This window comes from Orbicella franksi, chromosome 14 (genome assembly GCF_964199315.1).
Source record: "Orbicella franksi chromosome 14, jaOrbFran1.1, whole genome shotgun sequence".
Lineage (NCBI taxonomy): Eukaryota > Metazoa > Cnidaria > Anthozoa > Scleractinia > Merulinidae > Orbicella > Orbicella franksi.
Window position 1 is genome coordinate 13,729,871 of NC_138158.1, and position 21,850 is coordinate 13,751,720.

The 21,850-nt window shown below is 36.7% G+C and overlaps 3 protein-coding genes across 4 annotated transcripts in view; 1 reads left to right on the plus strand and 2 right to left on the minus strand.

The window, feature by feature from the left end:
• Positions 1–339: 339 nt before the first annotated feature.
• On the minus strand, positions 340–13,220 carry LOC145467137 (ankyrin repeat domain-containing protein 13C-B-like). The gene is made up of 19 exons (XM_081450672.1): positions 13,072–13,220; positions 10,828–10,869; positions 9,750–9,854; positions 8,359–8,444; positions 8,177–8,222; positions 7,649–7,715; positions 6,869–6,951; positions 6,373–6,434; positions 5,126–5,172; positions 4,080–4,164; positions 3,885–3,952; positions 3,737–3,776; positions 3,085–3,141; positions 2,927–3,006; positions 2,328–2,397; positions 2,186–2,214; positions 1,861–1,961; positions 1,575–1,678; positions 340–1,130 (listed from the first exon to the last, which is right to left on the minus strand). The coding sequence occupies exons 1-19, from the start codon at positions 13,199–13,201 to the stop codon at positions 1,101–1,103; spliced, it is 1,332 nt and encodes a 443-aa protein (XP_081306798.1). The 5' UTR covers positions 13,202–13,220; the 3' UTR covers positions 340–1,100.
• An 18-nt stretch (positions 13,221–13,238) lies between these two features.
• LOC145467139 (calmodulin-lysine N-methyltransferase-like) lies at positions 13,239–14,532 on the plus strand. Its single transcript, XM_081450676.1, has one exon. It carries the CDS (start codon positions 13,240–13,242, stop codon positions 14,140–14,142), a length of 903 nt encoding a protein of 300 aa, XP_081306802.1. The 5' UTR covers position 13,239; the 3' UTR covers positions 14,143–14,532.
• LOC145467138 (RNA 3'-terminal phosphate cyclase-like) overlaps positions 14,186–21,850 on the minus strand; it is a 10,338-nt gene continuing 2,673 nt past the window's right edge. The window contains exons 3-11 of one of the 2 annotated variants that reach the window (XM_081450674.1): positions 20,795–20,921; positions 19,993–20,116; positions 19,470–19,528; positions 17,670–17,811; positions 16,946–17,070; positions 16,472–16,530; positions 15,854–15,948; positions 15,241–15,345; positions 14,186–14,292 (exon numbers count right to left, since the gene is read on the minus strand). In XM_081450674.1, the coding sequence (XP_081306800.1) occupies positions 14,206–14,292; positions 15,241–15,345; positions 15,854–15,948; positions 16,472–16,530; positions 16,946–17,070; positions 17,670–17,811; positions 19,470–19,528; positions 19,993–20,116; positions 20,795–20,921 (923 nt within the window). In that variant the 3' untranslated portion in view covers positions 14,186–14,205. Of the gene's footprint in view, positions 14,293–14,740; positions 15,346–15,853; positions 15,949–16,471; positions 16,531–16,945; positions 17,071–17,669; positions 17,812–19,469; positions 19,529–19,992; positions 20,117–20,794; positions 20,922–21,850 lie in introns of those variants that run through there. The other variant, XM_081450673.1, reaches the window with a different exon arrangement.

The following is a 21,850-nucleotide window of genomic DNA, read 5'->3' on the forward strand; positions in this document are numbered from 1 at the left end:
AGCTTTTATTCGGGGTTGGGATTGGGAAGAAGGGCTTATCACAGGACGGCTCTTGTGTCGGAGATTTGCTGGCATGGAGGACTCAGTTATTCTCCGCCCTTTGTCCTGGTGTAACCGTCTCACTGTTAAGTTGACGATAGTTTTTCAACGCTTTATGCTCTTGTGACAAAATTGTTATTGGAAGAATCTGCGTTACACACGCTTTTAGATGTTTTATCGTGTTTGTTTCTCTTTATTAAGGTATTTTTTGAGAATGGGGGGTAATTCACCAAGGTTATGATACCATAGAAGAACTACAACAATGTGAAGAGAAAAGAAAACACAAGTCAAATGAGCATATTAATGAGAAAACTACTTTAATAGCAATATTATTACCACATAATTCACAAGAAATGGCTAGGAACGTATGTTCCACTTAGAGAAAAATTACAATCGCCCTCCTATAAAGCTAAATATAAAAATAGGTTTTCCTTTGGTCGTTATATCCTCCTGACTACAATACTGCAAACATTCCACTAGATTGAAAACACAATTGCACCGTGTATTGGGAATGAATGATTGTTATATATAAATATCACAAAATTCAGCTGTTAAATTATATCTTACACACGTTGGAAGCATTTATACAACGCAAAAGTGAACAAAATAAATACCAAAACTAAACAGGAACTACTTTCAGAATCGAGTTTGGAGACTACTTAAATTGAAGCCCACGAAATTCCTAAACTAGCAAGCGCAACATTTTACTATAGCTTTGAAAGCTTAAAATGTGCAACAAACAAAAACTGTTTTTACAGCCTTGAAAAGAAACGCTCACGGTCATTTTCAATTTTCTACAAATTTCCTCGCACGAAAATTGAATAAATTGTTATTTCTAACTTGTCTGACAATAGAGTTTATGTCGATAGCAAAAATGTTAAATACGATTGATTTGAAGGACGGTATATTCTGCCTTGGTAATAGCGAGCAAGTGCAGGCAAAATCGATTGTCGTAAAAAGCTAAATAATAAACTTGCGGCCTGCCTAGTATTGTGTTATCGGCGAACAGGAAATTCTGTGGGCACAGATACGAACAACAATGTCGTAAAATTTCATTCCGTCTACAAATCTGGGAACCGATTAGGATCCTCCTGAGGAAAAAAAAAGAACAAGACTTAAGTCACCTGCAGAGAAACAGCTGATCAGTCCAGTGCTTAATAACACTGAAAATGACGCGGCAATAATACAAAATTGCGATACACTTTCAACAGACCATATTCGTATTCACGGTATTGGACTGGAACTAGCTTGCAACTGAGGCTAATGCAGGGAGTCTTCTCAAATGCAAATGACATGAGCCTCCATTGCAAGCTAGTGCCAGTCCAACACCTAGAATACCTAAATGGTCTATTCAGCTTCTCTTTACGCCAAAAATCTGACCCTCCCTCCCATCGACTCTACTAAGACAACGTTCTGTTAGCATTTAACGCAATCTTTCCTTGCACATGAAAGATTGCACGACGTTCCAAATGAACTGTCTGTTTGGGGCTCCCTCACCCTTCCCCTGAAAACAAATCCTTGAGAGCTTGACAAACCTTGTAATCTCGAGGTATAAAGAACATTGAAGAGGGAATGCTGTTACAGGATTTAAAGTCCTGGAACGTCACACGAGCTGTGATCGTTGGAAACACTGGTATCTCTGTTAAGTGAAATAAAAAGAGAATAACTATGTAAAAGATCAATGAAAATGTCTCTCTTGTATTTCATTTGTAGCCGTTCCGAGTGACCTCACGTAAGGAGAAACATTGCGTGACGACTAAAGAAACGTATGTGAAGGAAACTAACGACTGGCTAACTTCAATAAGTACAAGCCACACCAACCTATTCTGACGGGAAATCCAGCTGGAAGTTTCATTGCCACAAACTCTTTTAACTTGTTGAAATGCTTAAATGGAGCGACAACCTCTAGCACTTTAAGGATGCTATAAAAATGCAAGAAAACTGATTGGCAATCATCTTAGACGTATTTACACTGTAATATAATTAGCAAACATAGTGGAATCCCTTTAGAACGAGAAAAATCTGGGACGAGTCTCAACGCGCAGTCGTTTGAGAGATCTCGAGTTGATCTTCGTCCCAGAATTCTTCTCGCGTCCAAAGTAGCAAATTCAAGGGAAGATACACGTGCATAGAAAAACAAACTTACAGGTCAACAGAAAGAGGGAATTCTTCACTCTGTAAAAGCGTAATAAAGAAAAGAAAAAACAACAGTTAGCTCTATCGAGAACAGAGAGATCTATCGTTCCAGATCAAAAATAAGAAAAAAGATTAAACTAAAACAGATTTACCATCGCTACATGGGCTTTAACAGATTTCCTGTCTTCTTTAAGCACCATTGGTCGGCCTAATGGCGGCAATCTGTGAATGAAATGATACTTTTATTAACACCCACCATCCAATACAATTCAATGGTCTTACCACAAAAGTTTCACTTTGTAAGACAAAAAACTCTCATCTATTAAACCACTAGTTCAAAAGAAAAACACTCAACAAATATCACGAAACCCATAAGAAATTTAGCAAGATTAACATTCGCCACTTATCAAAACGAGAAGAAACCCGAGGCGTCTCATCTCGCAGTGGCTTGTGGGATCGTTCCGAGACGAGAATCTTTACTGTCCTTAGTAACCATCCCACAAGCGACTGTGAGATAAGACTCGCCCCAAGACTCCCCCAAATTTCTTCTTATTTCTAAAGTTAGGTGGTGAATGCGCTAGAATGGAAATTGATTACATGTAAAGGATGGCCAAACTTGCAAAGGTGAATGACGCTCATGTTTTTACACTTTCAACTAGAATTTATCTAATCATTGTAAATGATGAGGACATTTCCCGCCTTTTAAAGTTTTGTGCAATACTCAATGTCAGTGCAGTAAATAGCAATTTACCTGTCAGAGTCATACAGCAGGTATTCATCCCATGTCAGGCCAGTTTTTGGTGGTGGATGAAGTGAATTTCGCCGTGAAGTCTGAAAAATATAGTTTAAAAAATGCATGTTTTAACATAAGTATTAGAGGCACTATCAGGAAATTGTAATTTCTCTCACCTCTGGGAGACTGTCCATAATATTTCCACTTCCTTTACTTAGAGTGTCAATGAGGGCCTGTTGACGAAAGATGGATTTTGAACAAACTTAATCATTGCCATTGTTGTGTAGTTTTAGCATCGCAACAGTAACTGTGCGCTATAAAATTACGTACTTTGCATTGTTAATATCTATTTGAAACTAATAACAAAAAAAAAAAATTAAAAGAAAAGTGTGTTGTTAAAAGCTACTAACAAGCAAACAAATAAGGTTTTAAAACTTTCACGACACTCCAAACACATAAGGTTTCAAAACTTTCACGACACTCCAAACTCTTACTTAGCGACTAATAATCATGTGCTCTTATCATTTCTTGCGTGAATTGTGTGAAACATTAAATCTTTAATTACAACTGTCCACAAGAGGTTTTGTACACTTGACTACGTGCTTTGTGTTGGAGCTTTTGGCAATGGCTCCTTCAATATAAAGTTGCTTCACTGTGTGACTTGTAAAAACTATAACACACATGCAATATCATTCCTCACTGACCAGACAGACAAAAACGCGCAGAAAAATCTTGCTCAACTTGATCGTGTCCTCAACTCGTGAGAGCTTGTGTTAATTCCCATTTGATTTACCCCAAACAGTGAATGAATATAGAAAAACAGCACACCTTATTTTTGACCACATCCTCCTCTGTCAGGTGCTCCCGCCTGGTGATAAGAAGGAAATCTCAGTAAAATACAGTTACCTCATTCTCTAATTACAAAGCCCAATAATGCTGGGCACGTTAGTGTACTTCATCCAGACTCAGTCATTACCGTTTTCTGGAGATAAGCATCATTCCATTTATGGAGTACACTTCGGACAGGTAGGGTCCAACCATTTCCTATAGAGAAAAATAAAGAAACAGATGTAAAACACAAGACTTCAGTGTATTCAACATGTAAATTATCGGGGCTCATACAGCCATAGATGAAAGTATTTGACAAGGTTCCATAGCACTAGATACTCACTGTTCTATCTGCACGCCAAATCCATCCAGCTTGTGATCGACTAAAGGTGATGGGTTTAGTTGACATCATTGCAGAAACAATGTCACTGCAAAGACGAAATTTTTGAATAATTTTGAGTACTGCAATTAATGACGAAAAAGGTGTAATTAACCAGAGAAGAACCTATTTACAGTCATTCTGAGTCGTGGTTATGTTATACATGTTTATTGTGATTGAAAAATAAAAACCATTACTGAGAATAACTTGGAGAATTTTATTGTGCACTGTTGTGAGGAAAACCAATCAGACATCAAATGACTAGAGCGGTTTTCAACTGAGTGTCATAAAACCAAAACCAAACTGATTAGTAACAAATTAGACTGCTCAGTCAATCTTAAAATGTAGTAAATCCAAAACCAAAGTAATTGCCTGATTACATATATGTACTTTCGAAAACCATTCTAAACTGCACACCATATTAAATTACAGTCTGTACCTTTTTTGAAGAATTCTTGTGGTATTGTAATCTAACTGCTAGAGCTATTGTTCACTATCAGACATAAGTGTGAAATGACTGGAGGTCATCTCAAAAATAGCTGACCTGAGATTTTCTTGTTTCTCCAAAGTTCCAGGGGAGGAGTTAGAAGTGTAACACAATAATTCACTTAAGTGATATTGAGTTATAAAACCTCAAAATAATTGAATGAAGATATGTACGCAGCTGCAAGTTCCAAATGACAATTCAGTCCGTATACGATTTTGCTTAAGCTTGAAGTTTCACACTTCTTAATGTGTTGAGAAATCATGAATATAGGAAATAATTATTTATAAGAAATGTAGCTTAATTTTAGTAGGAAATTTCAGTGAAGTGGCCTCATCGACTATCACCTCATAGAAATACAGAGTGAATGGTCTATGGTAATTGTTAATCATCCATTTGGTTTGATGTATTCATCTGATTGGTAGTGGCAATATGTCAAATTCAAATCAGTGGTTGATCAGTATTGCTGAAGTTGACAAGCCAACAAGATGTATTGTATAAAATGTGAAATAACAAATGAAAATACCTGCTCATTAGTAGGTCAACTTCTTCTTCGATTTCAACTTCAGTGTCCTGAAAAAAAAAAGACCAGATTGGATTAACATGAGCTCTTGTTCACTCATGTTGTCAACAAAATTACCACCTAGCATACTAATAATGGTCACAGCCTCAACTGTCTCTTTTTCCCTCTTAGTAATTACCCCATAATACACGAGGGAAGAAAAAAGTCTTACCGCATGCAAGATTCCAGATTTTAACAGTCATTTAAACAATTTTCAAATCTACTGAAAGTTGCTGTCTCTTCCTCTAATACAGTCGAACCTCTTACTGTAGACACATCAGGCTTTAAGCCGAGATTTGAAAAGTGGGCTTCCACAATATGCTATAGGACCTGCTCAAATGAACAATTTATAAGGCAACACATGAAAAATAAAACAATTTTCTTTAATAAGTGGCCGTCTACAGGATGCCTGGATGCCCATCTGTCTAAAAGCCTGAGACAAATCCAAAATAATTATGGACACTGAGCTCTGCCTCTTTGGTGTCTGTATTATAGAGCTTTGAATGTACTAATTAGCACCTGGGGTGGTTATTTAATCTTGAGAGCTGAATGGAGATCAGGAGGGGATACTTAATTTCTTTTTTGACTTTTCTTTCTTTCAGAGAAATTGTGCCTTCACCAGAATATAACAGTAGACTCTGAACATGCTTTATAATGCAGGTATAATGTGAGCTGTTCAGAAAAAATGTGAACAACAAATGGATGATATCAATGTACTCTGATGGAGCAGTACCGGTAGTTGAAAAGGGAACAGGTGGGCTTACATAGCAGAGGGTAATTGAAAAGGACACCAATTGGAATAGGAGTGCTTTTTTGTAATAAACCATGTTCCAAAGAGTTTGTTCATTGGGAAAGGAGGGCTTTGTGGAAGGAAAAAGGCATGCAATGCGTCCAGAGAGCCATGTAGCTGTAACTCTTTGCACACATTGCTGGCCTATGGTTCTGATAATGTGCAGAGTCTTGCACATTTGGGGCTCACAGGCAGTTTCCACAGATCGGGAACTTTCTTCAGTCATTCAAGAAGAAGAAGAAAATGTTTTATATCTATACTACTAATCTCCTCCAGTGACTTTTCAGCTGACAGCTGTGATAGTGCCTCACAACAAGATTCCTGATAGTATTATGCTATAGATCTTCAATGAGACACTTTAAAGGTTAACATAAATTTCAAATGACAGTTATCTTTGCCCTTGTTTCTAAAGAGAACTTACCTCTGTCCTAAGTCTTTGAAAGACTTTTTTCTCATTGTCTAACACTGCAAAGGATTGCTTTCCTGCAATGGTGGAGAAAAAATCCAGTTTCAACCAACAAATTTCATGAATGAGATCGGATAAATGCTAATAAATTATAAGCGGATTGTCAAAAATTACTTTTGCCTTGCCGCCCATTTTGCATAAATTTGCCAACTTATAAAAAATACATTAAATAGTTACAGTGTAAGACATGTCCTAATGTCAAAACAACTACAAGCCAATATATTGTGCAATGCAAAGTTGTGGTTGGCATTTGATTTTCCTTTTTTTTCTGTCTTTTAATTTTTTATTGGCTACAGTAGCCCAAAACAATGGAAAATAAAACTAAAACCTCTTTTATACATGAAGGTTTCAGACCAAATGGAATTTAAACCAATGACAATAAAATATACTTAAGTACCTGAAATCCCAATATGCTTTTAAGATGGCAAATAAAGCAATGCTTTACACATACCTTTTGCATCGCCATTGAAAATAAATGTCAAGTCACCTCGCTGCCACTTCATGTCACTGAAATCTACTAATGTGCTATCCATTCTGTTAAAAAGAAATGTGTCCTCTTTGAGATGAAGATTGCATACTGCCCCAAATAAACACCTGATCTACAAGGTTTACACCCAGAATTTCTTCAAGGTACCAGCATCTATTTGAGACTGCATTATTTTCACCATATATACATGGTATTTTGCCATCAAACCAGGAACTGATCATGAGAAAAATTTTTACCAACTTAACAGTGAACATCATTGTAATGGTACAACAGTCCAAGTTACATTTATCTTAAATTGAGTGTTCATGTTTCAGTAATTTTGAAATAGAATGATACTTCACTGCAGAAGTCAGTATGACCTAAAATGTATGTACCTAGCATAATGTTATGTCCTCTGTGAGTCATCAAAAATGAATTTCTCTTTACAGTGTTAATATGTTTTCAAGCACACATGTTAAGAGAATCAAGTGAGCCATCACTGGGGAAAAGCCTTCATGCCCCTTAATTGTTCAAACTAACATCACTAGTAATACACAAAAACAGACAAAAAGAAATTATTTGATGTTTTGAGCTAACCTTTAACTTAGCTGTAAACTGCAGTGCCATACCAACCTTTTACTTATTCACTAAAATGCAGTAAAGCAGTTCAAAGAATGAAGGACCTAATCTTCATTCCACCTGTACTCCTTTCCTATTTTGAGCATATCTGAATCTTCCTTATCACGAACAGGTTTAACGTCATACCTTATTGAGCAGCCTTTCTTGAACACTTTACAAGTGTCTGATGGCAATATTCTGGACAAAAGTGGTACTGCAAAGTGAATATTTTCAAACAATCCAATCAATGAACATTGCAAATTGGAATATATTTGAAGCAATGAAAAGATTGGGAAATACATGTAAAAACAAGATTGACAAAAATAGAGTTTGTATGCATGGTTTCTGACAGAGGGTAAGCTTGGGAGACCTTCAAAGTTTGTGAGTACTTCTAAGTGATTAATTATTGAGTTCTCCTAAACTTGCTCTGCTGTAGCATCATAGAAGTTATGTTACATGTGGTGGCAGTTTGTTATCCCCTTCTAAAATAAAGGGGATGTGACAAAAATGTCCACTTTGTTAAGTACATTTATCTTCATGCAAAACAACTCAGCCAAGCAAATTAAGACAATAGCGTTATTACCACTGCATAAATTTTTTTTATCACATACAACACAAAACGTCATGACAGAAGATCTCTTTAGGATATCTGCTAAAGCAACAAAAATCAATTACCCCAGCTTTGAAAATCCCAGTTGATCTCTATATAAAAGTCTCCAAGCTGCAAAGAAGATTCAAGTATGAAGTCAGCTAAATATTATAGTACTGTAGAAGATTTTTGTTATTATTGTGATCTCTTTGTTAGACAAAATATCGAAGGGAGATGTTTGTCATTGATCACTCTTGGGAAAACAAACCTCTTGTAATGCAGCAGTCAGTTGAGGTCTTCTTTCTTCCAATGCTTCTCTTGACTGCTGTTTTAGTTTCTTCAATAGAGAGGTGACTAAAAACAAGTAAATAAAAAGTTTAGGGACTGTTTAGTGATATGAACAAACAAGCGTGCCACAAAATTGTGAAAGAGGTACATTTATTGTTGAAGCAATGGATGATTTTACCATCTGTTGAAAAAATCAGGTGAATAGCCCAGTGCCCAGGGCCCAGAGTAGCTAGCTGAGATTATGATTAGAAGTAGATGATGACAACTGGCTACAAAGACTGCCCTCAACAAACCTGTTTATATAGAGGAAGTTTAACTTTTCAGAGTTAACTTTTAAATCCTGACTTGTATACTGTAAATCCTTGAATTAGTGCCCTGGGCACTTATTTCAAATTTAGAAGAAGATGGGGACGCTTATTTGGGGGGAGGAGGGGGGGGGGCACTTAATTGTGGCCTGACATGATCATTTTTGTAATACATAATTTGCACGTTAACAACAACATAGGCTGTTTATCGACATAAAAAGCTGAAACTAAAGTTTAAATTGGGGCACTGTTAGTACCTGTAATTTTTTTTCTAAATTTAACATGTTCACAAACTGTAACAAGAAATTGTAGGATGCAACTTAGAAGAAAAAAAAAATGTTTCCTGTATTATAAAGATGTAAATTACTAATGACTGTATAAAAAACTTGGACCAGAGTGATTAAACACAACAGAAACTATACATCATTTGTTGATTTGTTGTTGAATTACTTGTCCACAAAGTGGGGGGAGGTGAGGGAACACTTATTTTAAATTTTGGCTGATAGGAGGAGCGCTTATTTGAAGGGGGCGCTTATTCGAGGGGGGGGGGGGTGACGCTAATTCGAGGATTTACGATACACTAACTGATTTACGATAAATATTGATAAACCCTCACAAAAGAACTTTCCCCTTCCAACTTTTCAGCGATAAGCATGTTTGCCCTGCACAACACAAGTGCAACACATAATAATTATACACTGTACTTAGCTCGGTTATTAGAGTAACCATGAACCTGTACGTGGGAGGTCATCAGTTTGAAATCTGCTGAGGAATTGGACTTATTCTTTGTCCCACAATTGTAATGTAATGAGCAATTTTATCTCACACACGCGCAATATTTGTTATAACAGGCTTCTATATTTATTAACAGACATGCTTTTACTCTTTTACAACCACATCAGGAAATAGCTTGGGCTTGTATTCACTAATGCATCAGAACTACAATATGCCCGGTCTGCATTTCAAGACCCAAAAAACCAAAGATATTCTTGTCTATTACACATGTATATTTATAATACACATTCAGGTAAAAAAATTATTCTAATTATCAACTGTCAAAGCTTACTTATTTGTCTGTCCCCATAACTAATGGCTTCAGCCAGAGGACTCCACCCAAAGTTGTTCTTCACCTTTACTGGTGCTCCATGAGCCAACAGTAAGTACACACATTCTAAAATGAAAATGCAATAAGTTAACATAACATGCTGCATAAAATTAAGCTAGAGGTCAGGAATATTATTTTCATTGATACATACATGTACATGTATATGAAGGCACAGTGGTCTTATGGTTAATGCTAAACTCTGACCTGTCCAAATTTGAGCCCCGGTTCATTGCGTTGTGTTCTTGGGCAAGACACTTTACTCTCACAGGGTGTCTCTCCCCGTCAAGGTATACAAAAGAGTACCAGTAGAACTGTGATGTACTGTACCTTCTCTAAAGGTAAGGTAGGTAAAGTCTGCATGCGAGCCAAGTGGCCCATCAGGCCGGAGCTTATCCCAGTTTCTGTAGCATGAAGCGACTAGGAGTATTACTACTCCCCCCTGGATGGGATGCTAGTCCATCTAAAGGCTGGTTTTCATTTGTGACAGAGTAGCAGTCAGAGTCATAATTAGACACAGAGTTAATACGATCGGAATACTAATTCTGCTTATGACTCTGTCGCTTATGATCTAATAAAAGCTATCTGTACATTGTCAGAGTTGGAAGTACAACTGAAAGAATATACCCATCACAATGCTTGATTCCAGCCTTGTGATTGGTTGGTTCTTCTGCTTCTGCTTTCAACTCTTACAATCTAGTTCTCCCTGTATCATGAGTGACAGAGTCATAAACAGAATATTCATTAATCATCATCTAAATCGGGGATCATTAAAATTGACTTTTTGAGTACAGCATTACCTTGGCATAAGAATCTTGCATGACAATAAATTATGAACTTAGATTGAACATTAAACTTTTAGGCATCTTAGTGCTTTGACAAGACATGTTTAAGAACCAAGATGATTCAATCTATCTAGAGAATTCTTGTTTGTCATGCACAACTTCTGACAACTTATATTAAAGGCCTTCTGGCACAAATACCAGGCCTATGGAAAACCATCCCCTCTCTTCGGCAGGGAAATTTACACTCTGTTACTTACCTCTATGTCCCAAAAGAACTGCCAAATGAAGAGGTGTATTACCTAAAGGAAAAAAAATCATCACAATAAATTAGAAGCCATGTACATGCTATTAAAGTACAGGGTCTTATAATAACTTTGAACTTTTCTCTAAATTATCAATTGAACTTGTTTAATTTACCCAGCACCTAAGGTGAGCCTGTTTTGTAATTTGCTTGTCTTTTGGTTGTTTTGCTGTGCTCTCACTCAACCTATTTGTGAGATGACAAGGGTTGATAGATGAAGGGATTCAGGTGAAGGGAGGCTTAGAAGGTTAGAAATTTTCATGCCATAAAATGTGAAGTCCTGGAGAGATCACCACAGAGATTGGAAAACAAATGCACAGGTCTAGACAGTAGGAAAGGGTGAATAAAAAACTATACACAACAGAAAAAAAAAAATTATTATTTCTTCAAATTTCAATGAACCGCTTATATTTTAGAACAATAGCTATCTACTTTCTTTTATATAATATGTCAAGTTATGCCACATTTTAATTGGTTCTTACTTATAATGATATGTTGGAGGACAGGCATATAGATAATGTTATAAACAGTTTTTTTTTGCTTCTTTATTACATATTTCACATAGATTCCATGTTGCCATGCGTCTGTTCAGTTACAGATCACAGAAGATGTCAAAATGTGGTAAGAACATCAGTGGCACACTCAGCTAACAGCTTGTGTGCCACTTTTTTGTTCTTACCGCATTTTGACATCATCTGCGTGATAATTATATTCTAGACCTTCCCAGACCAAAAACAACTACTTATGGTCTGCACTCTTTTTCACACTTAGCTAGTAAAATATGGAACTCTCTCCTGGACACTTACAGGACATCTGATTTTCTTCAATTCAAGCAAAAGATCCTTAAATATGAGGCCTTTCCACAGTGTAAATATATATAGTGTATAAATGGTATAGAATTATATTATTGTATTTCATTTTATTTTATTTTATCTATTTACTTTTTCTTTCTAATATTTATATCTCTCGAAGATATTAGCCAACAAGCTACTCTGTAAATTCGAGGTTAAATAAAGTATATGTATGTATGTATGTATGTATCTGTGATCTATTACTGAACAGAGTCAGACGCATGGCAACGTGGAATCTTTGAAATTGTTAAGTGCGAAAAAGTAGCTTAACATTATTTTTGTTAGACAAAAAGAAATTAATCTTTAACCAATCAATTTTAAGCTTCTTCAAGCTTCTTGTTTGCTAGCAGATTACAATAGGTAGTTAGCTTAGTGCATAGAAATAAACCAGATGACTAAGATTTTCCTATAACATGATTATCTACCCAAGCTCAGGAAATTCTGCAGAGTTTACTAGGCCACAAAATCCATGCAAACCTTCTCTTTTAACTTTTTCGTCTGACAACAGTATATCATTGCTTTTCATCTTGATTATACACCAATGTAGTACGTACTACAACACTTTTTATTATTATATTGGTCCCCTCCAATCCAGTGAATTGTACAACATAAACAAAACCTGCAGTAGTTTCCTTTGACATTTTGTCCCTTGAGAAACACTAGTATACGCGTATAATTGTACATGCTTATATCATATCACCAGTAGAAAAAGGCAAATAATCATTGTGTCGACGCCATCGTCACCCGTTGATCACTAGAAATCACAATTCATTATTGATGAGTATTTTCAACTTTATAAGGTAAACAATCACTACCGTCAAGTGAGTGCCAAAATTTATAAGCTCAATATAAAGCTTATATAAACAATGCTTCAGCTGCTAGTACGATTTTACTGAATGTTACCAACCAAGTTAAACTTACATTCCTGGGGAAGAAGCCGTTAGCGAGATCACAAAGTCAATTTGCAATTGGCCAAGAGATACCGTCTGAGAACCATATTTCACTGATGAAACATAGAAAGCCTGCAAGTTGGGGCAAATTAAATATCGTCTGGACGCAATTTATAATGTTGTTCTCTTGCACAACCCTTCACTGCTCTTCCGGCCATAAAAACTAGTAAAACGCAAATTTTTTTTTGTCAGGAGTTAGCTACTTAAAAAGTGTTCAACACGCGTATCTGCTTGAGAATAAAATTAACAATTCTCATCAAACATTGCTTGGCATAAAACTAAGCGTGGCCGCGGTTGTACTTTTCGTAACCTGCCGGCCGGCCGGCGGTCGATGGGCGGCAAAGAAAACACGCTGTTTGACACGCTTTAAATAAAATCACGACAAAAAGAGTTCCTTACCATGAACATCTCTTTCTTCTATATCGCAGCTACGTAAACAGCCCGAAACCTTCCGCAGATTTCCCTCAAAAACCGCCTTATGGAGGGGAAATCGATCGCATAACGACTCCATTACTGCTCGGAGCAGCATTACTTATGCCATGATGACGTTAGAGTGTCCCATGATTCATGGAAAGGCGAGCAATCATGGTGGACGCTGTGCAAAGAGCTCGGCAAAGATGGAAGATTTTAGCGTCAGTTATAAAGAAGCAAAGTCTAGACAAAGAGGATAATGAAATATCTGTACGTAGATTTGAAGGATTTAACTTGTTTTCTAAACATGTTGTTCACTTTGACAACGAATGTGAGGCTGATTATGAATGGCTGGACTATCGGCATGACAGCATCGCTGATCAATCATTGTTCATAAAGCAACGATGTAGAAAAGTCATCCTAGAAGATTTAACTGGTTTTGACAACACTGGAAACGTGTGTTTGTGGCCATCAGAAGAAGTACTAGCTTCTTATGTGCTAAATCAGAAATATCAGTTTGATGGGAAGGCAGTTTGTGAGCTTGGCGCTGGGATGACAGGCTTGGCTGGGATGTTCTTAGCTTCAATTGGAAATCCTTCGAAAGTACTACTAACGGATGGTAATTCTGACTGCGTGGAAAATATGGATGCTATTATTTACCAAAATAAGCCATTGTTCGGTTCAACTGATGTGTCATCTCAAAGGTTACTGTGGGTTGAAAATAGTGATCTCTCTGATCTGGAATCACAGTTTGACTTAATAATCAGTGCAGATTGTTTATTTTTCACTGAGAGTCACTCTGGCTTGCTTTATGTTATAGAGACTCTTCTTAAAGACAATGGCTCTGCCATTATTATTGCACCACAAAGAAAATATACGCTTAAATCATTCTGCAGTAAGGCAGTTTCCCAGTTTAGTGTGGCTGAAATTGAAAATTACGACTCAACTATGTGGGCCAGACATCTCATGGCAAAGAAGCAGGACCCAATGTATGATGAAGACATACATTACCCAGTACTACTTCTACTCTCAAAGGAACAGAACAACAGTGTCTCCTGACAATGTGAAATTTATTCTTACTATAATTCAATGGTTATTTACAGGAGAATAATGTACTGATTATTATAGACTTGAGTTTTGTAAACCTATTCCATGACATTCAATAATACATTCTTTCGTGTCAGAATTCTCTTGAACCTTGAACTTTGCCTAAAAGAAAAGAATAAAAATTAAAATTTGTAAATTAACAACTACATTGTGCAAAGGGAAATTATTAACTTGTCCAGGCCACCCTTTAGGAGAAAAGGAGCCATTTCACTGACCTGTTGCCTTTTTTATTCGCTTTTTTCATGTCCATGGGAGGCGCGGTGGCCTCATGGTTAGTGCGCTCGTCTCCGGATCGAGCGGTCCGGGTTCGAGCCCTGGCCGGGGACATTGTGTTGTGTTCTTGGGCAAGACACTTTACTCTCACAGTGCCTCTCCCCACCCAGGTGTATAAATGGGTACTGGCGAACTTAATGCTGGGGGTAACCCTGCGATGGACTAGCATCCCAACCAGGGGGGAGTAGAAATACTCCTAGTCGCTTCATGCTACAGAAACCGGGATAAGCTCCGGCCTGATGGGCCACTTAGCTCGCATGCAGACTTTACCTTTTTCATGTCCAAAGTGAGTAATATAAGGAATATTAAAGGTCATTTAATAATTTAATGTTCTTTTTTCATGTACCAACTAATTAAAAATCAGGAAGACTTACAGCTACATGCACATGTAAGCAATGGATGAAATCCACTAAATCAGCAAAAACACTGAACCTGGCTATAAACCTGAATCTGTCTTGTTTACAAACACAACATAATGACTCTAGCCAAACCTTCAAACCCAGATTGTTTGATTCAGAGTCCAGAGCACTAGCCAATGATCAACTAAAGCCACTGTGCCACCCAGGTACCATCAGTGACCTGCTAGGCTAATATTTGCCAATTATTAGATGCATACAAGTACTTCCTAGTATCTTGTTCCAGTTGCAGTAAACTTAGATTAAAACTATCAAATGACTACATTTGCCCTGAGATGAATTTTTTGCACCTTGCTACAAAATGAAGTAAGATGGAAACACTTCCTAAGATTAAGAACCTTACTACAGTGTATATACCTACTTTCATAATTTTCTCAGCCACGTGAATTGCTGTTTGTGTATGCATTGTGAGTGGTCCACATCTGATCGATGAGTGACCTGCAGCCAGTGCCATAAATATGATTAACTGAAGATAAATGAAAAATAATTGAAAACATAAGGGTTGGTAATAATTAATAAGTTGCAGCGTGAACAGGTCAAGTCTAACTGCTGGCTCCTTGAGCTGGAAGTTATCCTCAGATTCAGAAGCACAAGATATGTAAGAATATTTCTAATCTCCTAGTAAGGATGGAGTGCTAGTCCACTACACTGGTCCAATAAGGAGTAACCTCTGTATCGAATTCACTGGTACCCATTTGTAGAGCGGGGCAGAGCAGAATGCTCCAATTAGCTGTCAAAGCTAAAATCTTACAGTTCATGAGGATGATGATGATGATGATGATGATGAGAATGTTGATGATGATGATGATGGAAAGAAAGTAAATTTGGCCAATAGCTCGGGGCTAATAGATTTTACAGTCAGGCTTGTGGATAATCCATCTTTTGCTTGTCCAACATGCAATTGAAGCTTTTTGACTACTGCTTGTTAGAAATTTCTTGGGGCTAGTGAGGATGACTTTTTTCGCAACATTCACCTGATCTTGAAGATGTTCATCAACACAGCTGTCATATTGAAGATTATTTGTCAATTCATCCACAGCAGTTCGAGCTACTTCCTCTGCTGGTACACCTTCAGATGGCAAAACAAACAAACTTGGTCAAGTGTTCAGATCTATGATGTTTGTCAGGCATATGAGAATTTACAGGCTTTCCTTGACTTTGAGATTCACAGCTTCCTTTTTCTATTTTCTTCACCAATGAATTATTTTTTTCAACTTTGGTACCCACAGCCACAGTCAGTCTAAAATGTTTAGAGGCAGTATCATAAAAATAGCTCTTGTATTTTTTCTTACAGGGACTTGAATTAAATAAATAGATTTAAAATTTTTACCAAGGGAAGTGCCTTAGTTTGGCTGTTGGTATCAATGTCCAGCCTGGGTACCTGTTGGACTTTGCTCACTGAGAACTTCCCAATACAAATTCAGAGTGGAAACTACTGGAAAAATCTTATTACAAAGAGTCTAACAGGTGCAAAGGAGAGAGAAGTCAGCCCTTAATACCTAAAACTCACTCCGAAATGGCTATGCCATTTTGCAAGTTAATATTGACAACAAAAGATCTTTACTGATAAAATTCTCTTGATTTTAAATCACCTTTCCTTCCAATTGCTGAGCCAGCCATTCTACATCCAGTTGTAGATTCAGCCATCACCCTGAAAATATTTAGGTCATGACTGAACAGAACAAAGTTGAACCTGCTATTTTAAACTCTCAGGGGAAGCAAAACATAGTTCAAAAGAGTGGGAGTCCAAAATAGCGATCAAAATAAATAATGATTGAAAGGCAAATCCAAGGAAAATGAGAAATTTGAAATAACAAGTAGCACTTGCAACTTAATCAATAGCAACTTGCAACATGGTGGTAATACATGTACATACAACGATGCTTTTCAACTTGCAATGCAACATTGCTGCGCTACTAGTCGGCAGGAAAATGTTTCTTGCATTACCTGGCCTAGATACAGGTTTACATCTTGAAATGACTGAATTATTTTGTAAATGAATAAACATATGATAAATAATAAGCAACATAATAAATTTTTAATAACAACCTAAGTTAATAACTAACATTATTCCAGTTCCATTTCCATGTGCTTTGTCGGCAGATTCTTGGACTGGCTCTACATTTATTTGAACATCTGGATACTTTTTCTTCAACATCCTGTGAGCTTCTCTGGCCATTGTTTGAGCTATCTATCATTGATAATCGATATCATGTATCAGGTGTGCAGTAAAATAGTTCAAAATAGTGGGAGTTCAAAATAGCGATTCATAGTAAATGATTGAAAGGCAAATCCAAGGAAAATAGTTTTGAGTTCGAAACAACGAGGAATTTGAAGTAACTGGTAGCAACTTGCAACTTAATTAATAGCAAATTGCAACATGGTGGTAATACAACAACACTTTTCAACTTGCAATGCAACATTGCCGCACAAATAGTTGGGTATGCATGTATCAGGTGTCCAAGAAAATGAGAACAGACTCAGTATATGTGGGGAAAGTTTGGGCAAGGAATGTACTGACAAGGCTAGGATTTAAAACCATTATATAGCTGTGGCTAGTAAATTTAGTATTCAGTCTGCTGTACTGTCTTTGTTTTACAGTGGATAACATACTAGTTCATGTATCAGGTGTCCAATAAAGTGAGAACAGGTTCATCAAATGTGGGGAAAGTTTGGGCAAGGAATGTACTGACAAGGCTCAGATTTAATACCATTATATAGATGGTAGTAATTTTAGTATTCAGTCTGGTGCACTGTTTTTGTTTTATAGTGGATAGCATGTCTACAAACCTTGAAAGGAAGTACACCAGCGACAAAAGCACAACCAGTTATCCTGACTAAGGATCCTCTCTCCAGCAACTGTAATGGCTTCAGCTGCTTAACTGGCTTCACTTTCACATGAATCTCTCCTCCTCCTTTGGGATAATAACCTCTTGTGCAAAAAGGTTGCAACAATAAATTAAACAAATTACAATAAATCAACTAAAATAAAATTTTGATTGTTTGTTTTCTCAATTTGCTCCTTGCAAGTAATTTACAAGTTCAGATTTTGTTTATGAGAATTAGATTGTGTAATGAGCTCTGTAGACTAGCATTCCCAAGAAAGAGTACTTATAAATGAACCCAACTCTGTTAATACTGTTCTGGAAATCCATCTTCCATAAATGTAAGTTCATGAATAGCCTACACAACACCAGAGTACTAGAAATGGGCCAATATTTTTTGAGGGTGGGAAGGGGTGCTAGAAAATAACTGAATGAGAAAAATTCCTCTACAAGAAAAAGTGTCAAAGGACATTATGCAAGAAATTGGTGCAAATCAAAATATTTCTTCAATGAACTGCTGCTGAAAAAGAATTGTTGTTCAGATAGCATAGCATCAAGCAACTACATTTAATCTTGACTCCTTTTAGATGTGATGCTAGTAAGTCTGTAAATATAATCAGTAACTTCAAAGTGTCAAGTAAAACAACTGTTAAACAGTTAAAGAATGTAAGTCCATTACAATTTGTCCCCTATCCCCACTTCCCTGGAAAATTTGTCATGTAGCTCTAAATGTCAGTTAAGGTGGCTTACTACATTTTTGATGAAGTCTAAATGCACAACTTTTAATTTTCTTGACAAATGTTCCACGTTGTTATTCCTTTCTCTGTTTACTGTTTGATTAAGTTATTTACCATTATATATGAAATTTGACAATTTAAACCTAAATAAATGGCCAAGATGAATGACCGAGTGCCTAAGAAGAGACTGGGCAGGAGCAGGTTTAACAATGTTTTTCTCAAAATTTACCTGTATGAACCCACCTCAAAATTTCAGGAATTAGAAATTGGCCGTGATTAAATATTCATGAAAAGTAAAATAAAAATCTGTCTTACAGATTTTTCGCAAACTAAGAAATTGTGAAATTTTGCCTGATTCAAAACTAGATCAACATCTGTCTTATTGTCAATATTTTTTTAAAATTTGGTTCTAAATGTAACTCATCCCTACAAATCAACTGTCAAAATTTCATCATGGGTTGTGCAGTAGGTTTTCGAGCAATCTTGGATCAAAGACTAGCTTTTACAACCTTGAACGAGAATTGAACTGTGCATGCCTTTTATTTAAGTGCACACTCATGTGACACCATGAATCTTGTGCGCAAAAGCAAGTCTCGAGAAAATTAGAACTCTTTTACCAGCTGTTTATCGACCTTTTATGTCATATTTTATTGGTCGTAGGCTTTAACACACGTTTCAATTAAGCAGTTTGAAACTGTCGCTACATACACCAAAGTGGTTTGATGCAATTCAAGTGCTTAAGTTGTTCTTGTTTCTTCTGAGGGTTACTTTTGTTATTTTTGCAAGCATGACTAAAAATGACGTCTGACAGGAAATTATAGCACATGCTACCGAGTCTCAGAAAAACTGTTAATAGTAGGCCACCTTAATTGGCATTCATTACATCCTTAGATGAAAGGAGGCCTATTATGTAAAAATAATGTTGTTTTGATTAGCTATCACAGTTAAGTTGTAAACCCATATGATGATGATGATGATGATGATGATGATGATGAGGATGATGATCGTAATGTGTCAGATTAACTAACCTTCTTACAATGTCACAATCAAACTCTACGCCCAACCTTTTTACAATGGGTCTAAAAACCTGTAGAGGGTAATTAAAAAATCTACTAACAAACATACATTATTATTCAATTAATAGTCATAAATATGCTTAACATTTATTAGGTACAGTACTTTGAACATGACTAACAAAGTAAGGTGGCTGATAGATGGGAAAATATCATAGTTTGCAAACAGATATAATAATTGCTGAACAAAATTAGGTAGTAAATCAAGAGGATAATTGGCCATTTCCCTTGTAATTAGATCTAAGACTCTCAGCTTAGCTGCTGTATGCTATGGAAACTAGTAAGAGTTGAGAACCATCCTCTAGAAACCTCTACCTCACAAAGTATCAGCTTTACTCAAACCCATTACCACTTGGACCTTTGGAAAGGTTGATTTCTAATCAGTAATTATGAACCAGACTACTGTAAGTTGGACAATGTATTGCAGTATATTTGCCTAAAATATTTTGGTCAAAAATTGAAACTTACAATAACTTACGTCAGTCATATACTCAATTGGTGGTGCCATTTCTGCATTTGTCCCTCCCTTCAGAATCAATTTAGATACTTCAGGTGCATATAACAAACAAGGTAGAGCCAACTGCATTAGCAGACAAACACTTCTGCATATTCAAGAAAAACAAAAATACTGTTTAATGTTTTTCTTGTATATTTGTATATAACTTGGAAAGTGTCTCTACTATTGAGCCCAGACATCTGTTGAAATGGCTTTTTTTCAGGCCCTTTCACGCACTGTTGGTTTCATTCACGTGATTCCAAAAGTGATCATGAGATGACAAACATCTCTTGGCATGAATGCAGTTGCAAATTCCTCAAAAGTTCCAAATTCAAGGCAAACCTCCACCATGTGATGGATTTTACATCTGTTGAACTCTCCTCTGTAACATATCTTGGATTGCATCTTACTACAAAGTGCGAAACTCGAAAAACTTGCAAAAAAACTCCCCTAATGGCAGAGACTCACTCATCACACGATCATGAATTCGTCATCAGGTGATCAATTTTTTTTAAACTTGTGAATGAAACCAATGGTGCTCACAACGGCCTGAAAAAAAAAGCCATTTCAACAAACGTCTGGGATCAATAGTAATAATTCTTACTATCTATGTACAACAATGTTTAACCAGCTTTCTGCAAATACTCTCAATTAAGTGACAGTTGCTTAGAATCACAGGATAACCAGAAGTACAAAATGAATCCCAGCAATTAAGCTGTTGTACTGTGAGTCTTGACACCCTGTGTTTAAACCAATACAACTGACATGTAGTTCACCTACTTACCCAGCTGTTTGAGTATCTGCAGAAAATGTCCCAGATCTAATACTTGAAGGAAGGAGAGTCACTGATGTGGAACCAATTTTGTCACCATTAAGTTTTCCAGAAGTAATGTTTCGAACAAGCTGCAGCCCTAAAACACATATTACTTTGTACTTAATAAACAGCTGTTAACATTACTTTGGTATCAGGGTATCTATGGGCATGCACATGCCTTCAGCTGAAAATTGTTTTGAAAACTTTTGACAATAATGCTGGGAGTGAACACTATCAAAAGGGATAAGCAATACTCCAGCTGATGACACTTTGTACTCAATGAGGGTCCACAATAGGTTTGGTGGGATGCGGGACTTGGCCTTTCTTCATGGTGATATTCAGGATTTGGGCTGAAAACAGGGGCGGGAAGCAGGAATTTCAATTATGAGCGGGAGCAGGATTTTGTGTTTTTATAGGGTTGTGATGCTAGATTCACAAGGGGAACAGAATGGGATACAGGATTTCAATTCTTACATGACTTCATAAATTGGCCAGCAAAAAACCCCACGAGCTGGCAGAAATGATCCCTCTGTGCGTATAGCTGTGTCAGGTTTCAAATAACTAATAGCAACGGCTCTGTACCTTGTCAGGTTTTGTCAAACATGAATGAGGTTTTTAAGTCCTATTGTGATCTTTTAACATCAATGACATCTGTCAGCTTTTCTGTCATTTCGACGCTTGTGTCTGTAATTTTGACTTCCCGATCCTTTCTAATTTTTCTAAACTTTTGACCTTTTCTAGAGCGTTTGGCTTGTTTTGGCCAATTATGGCCACATCGGATGGTGGTGATAGTGATTTACCAAAAAAAGTATGCACCATTATAAATTACATCACCATATATTATGAAAATGGCGTGAGCAGGAACACCTTCCTTCGGAAAGAAAAGTTCCGTTCCCAGCTTTTAAGTAATATATCAAACACAAGAGATAGTGTTTCATTGGGATATCCAAACACCGAGAAGAGAGTTGAAAATATGACACGCAGCGAAGTATTTTTCATGAAATTTGAGGTGTTTGGATAGCCAAT